The sequence below is a fragment of the Bacillus rossius genome, chromosome 7 (genome assembly GCF_032445375.1).
Source record: "Bacillus rossius redtenbacheri isolate Brsri chromosome 7, Brsri_v3, whole genome shotgun sequence".
Taxonomy (NCBI): Eukaryota; Metazoa; Arthropoda; class Insecta; order Phasmatodea; family Bacillidae; genus Bacillus; species Bacillus rossius.
In genome coordinates this window covers 62,963,951-62,973,718 of record NC_086335.1, presented here as the reverse complement: position 1 = coordinate 62,973,718, position 9,768 = coordinate 62,963,951, and the positions used below count along the sequence as shown (strand labels likewise).

The following is a 9,768-nucleotide window of genomic DNA, read 5'->3' as shown; positions in this document are numbered from 1 at the left end:
TGTAGGTACCATAATTTTGTCACTTTGAAATAACAATGTTTGTATTAACCAAACTATTACGAAATTTAATCATTCTTTCTATTAAACATTTAAATCAAATTCCAATAAAATTAAAAATATTTTTTCTTATTTAATTAATATTTAACATACCTAAAAATATAGAATATTTTCCAAGAAAACTTGCACACAATTTTATACATCACCAAATGTACTTTTTTTTGGGATTGTAGTGTACAATTTTAAAATGGCAACACCTGTGACTAAAAAAAAAAATTATTCTGTACTTTACTTTTTTAAAAGGATTTAAGACAGAATAACAAAACAAAATTTAGAATATACCTAAAAAAAGACATACCATTATTTTGGAAGAATATGCAATATATAAAGTTTTTTCCCCAACTTACACTGAACCAAAATATGACATCAGTATTATTTTAGTTGATAATTCACATTGATTATTTATATTACTATGGGATATTTGTATTAACCATTCTTTACTACTAGCAATTATTTACCCTTGAAACAAAAAACACTTTGTATTACATACGTCTATATAATTTAAATCATGAAAACACTTTGTATTAATACAGTGGCGTAGCCCTCCCCTACCCCCCCCCCCCCCCCCCCGTATTAAAGCGGGGGGTCCGGGGGTCCTCTCCCGGGAAAATATTGATTTTAAGGTGTAAAATTGTGCTATTTTAGCAGTTTTCGGTACTTAAATTAAAATTTAAATATTGTAATGGTAAAAATTTTATTAATTTTAATATGAAATTTGTTTGAGTGATGAATAAGAAATTAATTAAAGATTTGGTGCTAAGGGTGGGGATTGAACCCTTAACCCCCCCCCGGCTACGTACCTGTATTAATATCAGTTTTGTACTAACAGGGTTTTTATTAATGAGTTTTACTGTGTATAATTTGAATGAAAGTATATTTGAAACACTTGAAATATTTTTAATTTTCATTAAAGGATAGGTGGAAGGAAAACTTCTGTGCTGTTTTTTTTTCCCCCGTGGGTGGTACTGAGAAGCGGCAGGTCGGGCGGACGACGGCCAACCCCGCCTCGCGCTGTGTTCCAGGGACGAGGTGGCGGCTGGCGAAGCATCCGGGGGCCGCAGCGACCAACCAGTGCCCCAACTGCTGCCTGCGCTACAAGTACCGTGCCTCGCTGGCGCGGCACCTCAAGTACGAGTGCGGCCAGCCCAGCCAGTTCCACTGCCCGCGGTGCAGCTACAGCACCAAGCGCAAGAGCAGCCTCCTGCGGCACTGCGCGACGCAGCACGGGGCGCACTGAGCCCTTCTCGGCCGTGCCGCGAGAGGCGGCGAACACACAGACACCCACAAACAGTCTCCACTTGTGCAATATTCCTTTACTTACAAATGGCAGTCGAAGTGTCAAGGTGTAAAACGTTTTTAATTTTGCATTATATCTACGTTATTTGTTCTCACAGTCTGCGTCCTGTTGTATTCCAGAGAAAATATGTGTCCAGATATAAACTTGAATGTAGTTACTCTATTATATCTTTTTACTAGCAGTGCCCGCGACTTTGTCCACGTGGACTTTGTTGGGGGGTATTGTGACTTTCTGAGATAATATGGTAGATGCACAGTTTTAGGTTGTTCTCAAAACACTCATAACCAATGGTTTATTAAAGTACTTCTGCGTAAACTATATTTTTATTTTTGTCTTCCCTCAGAAGTAGAAATTGATTTTCTCCCGAACCAGATCTCGACAGAGCAACATATAGTTGCTCGTGCGAAAAACACTCTTGGCGTAAATCTATTCCTACGTACTTAAATGTTTGTCCCTGGGCCTTATTAATTGTTACCGCAAACGATACCTTCACCGGAAATTGAATTCGCTTAAAGTGAAAAGGCAAATCCGTTGGTATCATAGGTATGCGAGGTATCAGCACTGTTTGCCCTACTAATGGACCAGTCAATACTGTAGCACCAATCACGTTATCGCGAAGGAATTTTACTTGGAGTCTGGTTCCGTTGCATAAATTTGGTGGTTTAAGATTCCTTAGCAGCACAATTGGACAGCCAGTTTTTAATTTGAGTGAATGTGAGGGAAGGCCACTCGGATTTAAAGAATTTAAAAATTCTTGTGGATAATGTACCGCATCTTCTTGATCCATTACTTTATCAATGGACCTGTAGTTCACTCTATCTCCTGGAAGTTTACCCAGTATAATGTTATTGATTTTGTCAACGCTACTGTTTCTAGATGCCAATATTGCCCTTTGACACATCCACTGGTAGTCTTTGTTTTCTATATGGACTACATCTGGGTACACTTTAGAGATTAGGTCTTCAATGCTAGTCATACATGCGTGTGCAATACTTAATACTTATTTGGCTACAACACTAATACTTACATTTTAAATATTGCGATATCTTTTGAATGAAACGTCCGAATTGAATAATTCAAATAGTTATAGAAAGGTATTGAATTCATCTTGAATATGCAGTAATTTATTTCGATAAGGATTAATACCAAGGTACACAATAAAGAGTTTTTGAAGCGACGGCATTTTAATTATTCAAAAAAATAAAAGAAAACACTAATTGTGAAATAACTACAATAGTTAGACATATGGTTACGCGATATTTTTTGAAGACAATTATATGTTCTGCAAAGTGGTAGTACATTGTTTTGTTCTATAATCAATAGGTTTCGCAGCGCACGCCATGTAAGGATTTTTTCGGGTAATTTTTTTACACTTTGGGTTACCTTATTGGACTTTTAGTTAGGATCCCTAATGTTATTGATAATATAATATAGCCTATAGCCTTCCTCAATAAATGTACTATCCAACACTGAAAGAATTTTTCAAATCGGACCAGTGGTTCCTGAGATTAGCGCGTTCAAACAAACAAACAAACAAACAAACTCTTCAGCTTTATAATATTAGTATAGATTTGTAACATATCCACCAACAGTCAGTGACTTTTTCGGTGGGCTCGACATATACAGATAAAATATGAGGATATCACTACGCATGCACGCACTGACGCACGGATGCACGGACACACGAACATACGGACACAGGGACACATAGCCCTGTCTGTAGCAGTAGCAGGTAAGACATTTGTGATTGGCGAACATACGAGGGCAAGAGTACCGCACGTCAACCAGTGATCACAACAAATACAAACAAATATCAGTAGATTAAATACAGAAAAACACAAAATAACACAATGGATACCACAGTAAAAAATTTAAAAAATAGAATATAATGTCGATCAAAGAACAGGCTATGTACTACTCTTTCTGTTAACACATCGTTTTTATGTATTATTTGAACGACTCTACAGGTTTTGCTCGAATATTTATTTAGTTGAGAACGGCGCTGTAGTTGCCTTTTACTGTTTGATTTAATGTTTAGTTTTTTTATCTCGTTTTTTCCTATATATTTATCTTATTTATTATTACTATAACATATTTCTCAGAAATATGTAAATTATGTGCCGACAATTCAAAAAGTTTAAGAACCACTCATCTAAAGCAAACCAACCTCTTACTTATTGGACTAGATATCGCCGTAAGTAGAAAGTTAATTTCTAATTTGTTAAAAATCTAGGACCTAATATTCCTTTCTCGTGGCAGTTTTGATCTATAAAAGCTGTTATTTTTATGATTAATTTAATTTTTACTGTACTCTTATAGATCATGTATCAGTGTAGTTATGTAATTAGATAGTAAACATCCACACCTACATATACTAGTTAATTCAAGAATATTAAACATGTTTTCAAGCTTCTAATATATGCAGCACTTGATAAATTGTTTTAATGTTAATGCAGTGTTTTAATAATAGTGAAGTTTGTGCTATTCTTTACATTATGAGAAAAGGTTTACGAAGATGACAATGTAAAATCTATGGCAGACTTTTTTATGTTTGTGTCAGTTGTTTGATTGCAAGAAAACATGAAAAGAAGACAAAAAGTAATTAATATTTATTCTTGGCGCACAGTTGACACTGTGTTGTGTTGCCTCATTGGTCATTGAGCATCCACTAACAGACCCTTCAGAGTTTTTACCCTCATTTTCTGCCAAGGAATATTTTGGTTTGCTATTTTTTTTAGTATTTTTTTTAGTTGTATCAAATGTTTGCTGTTTGCTGCTTGTAGGCTACACTGTGTTTAGTAGTTTGAGACTTTGATTAGACAAACAAAGTTGTTTGCCAAATTCGTCGTGTTGTTTTTAAGAAGTGCTCAGTTGTATCGCTTCTCAAGATGGGCGTCCTTCCTTGCCACCATTACTATTTGTTATCTCCCGTCAAATAGTTTCCGAACAGTGATGATAAAGAGTGCTGCCCATTAGTTAATTTATTCAAAATAATGTTTACATGCCATTTAATAATTTAGGTTTTGAAAAATGTTCCCCGATGTAAATTATGATGTATGTAAAAGGCTATTAAAACGATTGTGTAAAAATGTTTGTGTTGTATTTTTTTTTTTTAGTTTTTTTTTTAACAATCTGTGTGGCACTTGACCGTACATGAAATAATTTGCTTGTTTATTAATTAATTAAATTTTTTGTTTCTCAACTGTACATGCCAATCAACTTGACTGGCACACGGCAGAAGATAAAATAACAATGAAAACAACTGATGCATTAACATTATGAGATATTCAGGAGCATACTGAAGTGCAGTAGTGAAACATTAGTGTAACAAACGTGCAAAGAAAACCATGTTTATGCCACATGCATCTTCTCAATTTGGAAATGCAATCTATTGAGTACTCTGTTTGTTTAATGCACTCAAATGACAACCATTGTGAAGTCTTGAAACGTTGTGGCAGATTGGCAGTTGCAGTTACAATATCAAGTCCAGTTTTGTAATTTGAAAAAGATCAAATACGGTATGGGAGTAGAATTCTATGATCTAGAAGGCTGTGATTACAGTTGGCTTGTAAAGGAACGGTGTAGTTTTGGATTTGGAGGCAGTTGGGGTCCAGTAGTCATAGTGACATTCAAAGTATTGACTGTCTTCTCAAGCAACATCTTCCATAATCTCCGAACATAAGTTTGTTTGGTTCTTGTTGATATCATATTTAAAGTTGAGAAATTTGTAAAATATTCATTTCCAATATTAAGGAATATTAAATTTTTTAATAAAGTAATCATGGCGAATATGTGAATACTTTTGGAAATAACTTACGCTGGTATTCAGTAATATACTGTATTTTTCTTCTGTACATACTTGAATGTATACTTAAAAATCTTATGTAGGATTGTGTGGTGGAATTAGCTGGTCTAGACGATGGTTTAGCTTAGCATGGTACATATATAGATCAACATTGTTATAAAATAATAAAAAAATAAAATAATTTTTGGTCAACCCACGTATTGTAGAGTAGAGCTGCGCAAGTTGCTGTAGTTTCTTATTTTTATAATTTTTTGTTGGAGGTTTTTTAATTCTAAAATGTGTGTTATTGAGATAAAAATATTGGTTACAAAACCCAGTAGAAATATATTTCGAAAACACCAATTTGTTTTATATATATATATATATATATATATATATTAACGTTTTCACTTTCATTTCAAGCTATGTTAACTTTCACCACCCACAGGGTAAGTTGGCATGAGTGTTAATTAATTAAATTTTTCTAGTGTGGATTAAATTTGCTTAGAGAAAAATTCTATTTGCAATCTTTTTTTGGTTAAATTGTGATTGTACTCAGCTTATTTCACAGGAGTACATCAGTCTTGAAATTGAGTTTGACTATTGACTATTGTATATTATTTTATAGGCATGTGCGAATACTAGTTTTTTGATGTGAAGCGAATACCAAATTGAATGTTTAAATTATTTGTGTAGTCGAATAAAATTTTTAATATTGTTCTTGGGAAGCTATATTACACTTAATTTTATAAAATACAGGATAGAAGTAAATAAATAATAATTGCTTAATGTTTGTAAATTTTTTAATTGATCATGTGATTAACCAATTGAACCCTATGTATAAAAACTTTCAATAAAAGTTATAAAATAATATGCATAATATTAATATTGAGCATTCATAAAAACAAGCGGAGTGTCACCTTTTGATTAAACATATACAACAAAAAATAAAATAAAAATATATTTTCATGAGCGAATCTTAGGCTTCCAATGTTTTGAAGCTTTTCAACAAAATGTGAAGCTCTTCACATCAGACGCAAAGCTTTGCATCACAACGGAAGCTTCAAATAAAACGGAACAGAAAATTTTGTAGCTATGTCAGATCAAATTTTAAAAAGAACTTTGATTGATTTCGCTTAGTCGAAGCATTTGTGTGGTGTTGCTTGCTGAGGTAATGTGATGTTTAGTTCCCATGGGTTGAGAAGTGAACTGTTAATAATAGTTTTGGTGTGTTTCGCAGATGAAGTATTCGCCGTGGACAAGTGCTGGCTCGCGGGCTCGGGCCCCCGAGAAGCTGCCGCGAGGCCGTATCGCTGCCGCAAGTGTCGCCGAGCCTTCTGCTGGAAGCACAGCCTCGTGAGGCACGAGAACTCGGTGTGCGGGTCGAGCCTGCACCTCGGCTGCCCCTTCTGCAGCTACGTGGCGAGTCGCAGAGACACGCTCCTCAGACACGTGACCTTGATGCACCCGGAATTGGCCGCGCCTCGGGACGACTCCTCGGGACACTCGCGAGCGGAGCCGGACGCCTACTACGAGGACACGTGAACTTGCGATTGATAAGTGCAGGAGTGCACTGCATTGCTTTTGTCGTCACTGAAATTCTAGAGCTCGACAAACTTTTAAACATAAAGTAGAGAGGATCAACAGAGAACGGTCATTTAATAAACTTATATACGTGGAGCATGTTGATGGTTCCTGAAGTTGAACATCTATCTCAAAAACAATGCAGAGATGAAACAAAACTAACAATAATCAAAATGAAGCAAATGCAAAAAAAAAAAAATATGGACAGTAAAGAAACGTTTATGCGCAAGACCGTGGAAAATTCAACAAAGAGAGCACAGAGGAGTACAGAAGGTTTTTCTTGGGGAACACATCTTCAGGCACAAAAAGTCAGGAACAGATTACCAGTTCCCGAACATTTTGCTTTATCAAGAAAACCTTCTATGCTTGCCTTGTGATGTCTTCGTTAAACTGTCCGTGATCTGTGAATTCACATATCTGTTGCCTGTTTGTCTGTGCTGTCTTGATTCATTTGAGTACAGCTTGCGTATACTGTTTTCATTGTTTTTTTGTTTTTGTTTGATTTTTGCATTCATTTTATATATTTTCATTTTATCTTTTTTTTTTACATGTTCCATTTCTGGAACTATTTACATGTTTTACATATATTGGTTTTATTGGATGGGCCTCTATACTTGAAAAACTAGTTTTCAGCCCAACATTCATCTACGAGTTGTGATTTACTTCCTCACATCGCATCTGCTATGAAGAAACTTAAAGAAAAAACAATACCGTATAGTGTTAACGTATGCATCACATCAGAATTTTTCTTTGAGATTTTCTGAGCTAACTGTGTAATGTTCGTCACATCTAAATAAATTATCAGTATATACAATTTTTATTCTAACAACTTAGTAGCTTCTTTGTTTTGTGTATCAGCCCGGGAGGGTTGTTGTGCAGTGTGGTGTTAATTCAAACTGTTAGGTTCATGATGCCAAAAATGTGGTATAGTTCCATCATTAGAGTATCTTTATCCGGTCCAGCTGATTGTGGAAGTTATTAGTGTCTTTGATATCAGAACTACATGAGCCTAGGTGTCAGCTTTTGGACTGTGACAATGAACATTACGTAGGTTTTAATTTGGACTCAAGAGTACTGAAGAAAATCATGTCTTTGCTCCCATCCCAACCAGTGTTCGAAATTTAAGCCTACCCTGAAAAATTAACATAAAAAAAAATATGTTTTGTGAAGCTCAGTATTTATGTTTGTATCATAAAGTAACCAGTAACAGTGACTTCAAAATGAATTATTATTTTTTTTTTGTTTAAATTAGTTCACCTAGTTTGTATGTCTCAAAAAAAAGTTAAAAACGTGACTCACAGCCTACTATACAAAATTATGCTATAGTTTTTTTTATAATCTTGTGAAAGTTAGTTATTTAAAAATCCTACAATTTATATAGTATGTTACATAAATATTAAAAACTAACTGGAAAGTAATGCATGCAAGGTAAGCCCTAAAGGCTTTGCCACAGTACCCTACGAAAATATACACAGAATGTCCCACTAACTCAACATAAAACCAAAACAGTTGATAGGCCAATAAAGTGCAGTTCTGAATCAAAAACCAAAATTCAAAAAGTGTTGTAATTTTCTAGTTAAAACTAAAGTTTTTTAATCCAAAACCTGTGCCAAATTATTAGATACTGCGACAAAAAATAAATAACTCTACTATTTATAACAATTCTAAACAATATCAAACATGCTATAATTTTAAGGAAAAAAAAAATTATTTAGAAAACTTATGCACCAAAAAAAAATATTAAAATAAATTTTACACATTCACACTAAAAAAATTACTTTTCTAACTTTGCAAGTTATTTCGAAATATGGCACCAAACTTGTCACGTGGCACACATGGGCGAAATCGGTGGAAATTCGGGCAGAGCCTCCTGCATGACTCATTGGTTCATGAGCTACGAATGGGTACCCAGTTCTATTCTAGTGTCCGTGGTGCTACTTAAACACAAACTTTCTTGAGTGACGGGAGACGTGTGCTACAACATACATACGTACTCTGTTCAGATACTATACAAATACTCTTGGCCCCTGAATGTAATTTATTGAATTTTCGTGTTAAATGTTTTGGTTTTGAAAGGTTGATGGTGGTGGTGGTGGTTTTTGGTTGTTGGCTTGTGTTTTTTTCTTGCGTTGTCTTCATTATGGGATTGTCATTGTAACTGGAAGGGTTTCCCTGGTTGGCGTGGCAGCGGCACGTCACCTCCGCGCCCCGTGCTTGCAGGGCGGCCTGGGGACGGGCGGTACGCCTGCGGGGGCTGCCACAAGGTGTACCGCTACAAGAGGACGCTGCAGCGCCACCGCAAGCACGAGTGCGGGCGTCCCCCGCGGCTCCAGTGCCCCGACTGCCCCTACGTGTGCCGCTACCGCACGGACCTGCTCAAGCACATGGCCCGGCGGCACGGCTACCTGCCGGGCTGGCCCGGAGCGCTCCGCGCCGCCCTGGCCGAGGCGGAGATCGTTTAGCATCAGGCCGAGACCTCGACTACCGAGACACCAATTTTTTTTTGTCCCCGATCGAACACACAGCCTTAAAGCAGAACGGCACCAGTAAATGGTGACTCCTGCCGTTTCGCTTTAAAGTGAATTTCATGGACCGTTTAATTCAAATCAAGCTTTTTCAAACACGTAATTTACATTTCCTGTGTCAGCACGTCAAATTTTTATGTTTTGTAGCCAGAATCACTTTTAAGACTATTCTTACTCTAATTCTATTCATTCCACGATCCCGATGCCACCAAATCCAATGACACCATTCATTCTTCTACCTGCCTCCACCTGTGTGATTTTTGGCACAATATGTATTTTGAAATATATTTGTGTGACTTCTGAGTAACTTAGATGCTTTTAAGGAACCGCATATCAGTATCATGTGAAAATAAATAGAACTGTTTGAAAGGTTTCATAATTACTAATAAATGTGTTAGCTAATGATAATAAATGACCAATATGTACTGTATGTAATATTCATGATAAATTTGTTTTTTTGGTTCAAATAAAATTATACAGTAAAATAGTGGTTCTTAATTTATAGTTTCTGTATATATAAT

General features: G+C 35.8%; 1 protein-coding gene across 1 annotated transcript; it reads left to right on the top strand.

Moving 5' to 3' along the window:
* The first annotated feature begins 3,025 nt into the window (after positions 1-3,025).
* LOC134534598 (zinc finger protein 134-like) lies at positions 3,026-9,184 on the top strand. Its single transcript, XM_063373079.1, has 3 exons — positions 3,026-3,086; positions 6,379-6,679; positions 8,911-9,184. The coding sequence occupies exons 1-3, from the start codon at positions 3,026-3,028 to the stop codon at positions 9,182-9,184; spliced, it is 636 nt and encodes a 211-aa protein (XP_063229149.1).
* The last annotated feature ends 584 nt before the right edge of the window (positions 9,185-9,768 follow it).

Bases quoted from the DNA above. Each gene is read 5' to 3' on its own strand.
- LOC134534598 (XM_063373079.1), top strand. From the start codon at position 3,026: ATGCACGGACACACGAACATACGGACACAGGGACACATAGCCCTGTCT. The intron at 3,087-6,378 runs GTAAGACATTTG...TGTGTTTCGCAG, and splicing joins CCTGTCTGTAGCAGTAGCAG to ATGAAGTATTCGCCGTGGAC. The intron at 6,680-8,910 runs GTGAACTTGCGA...TTGGCGTGGCAG, and splicing joins GACGCCTACTACGAGGACAC to CGGCACGTCACCTCCGCGCC.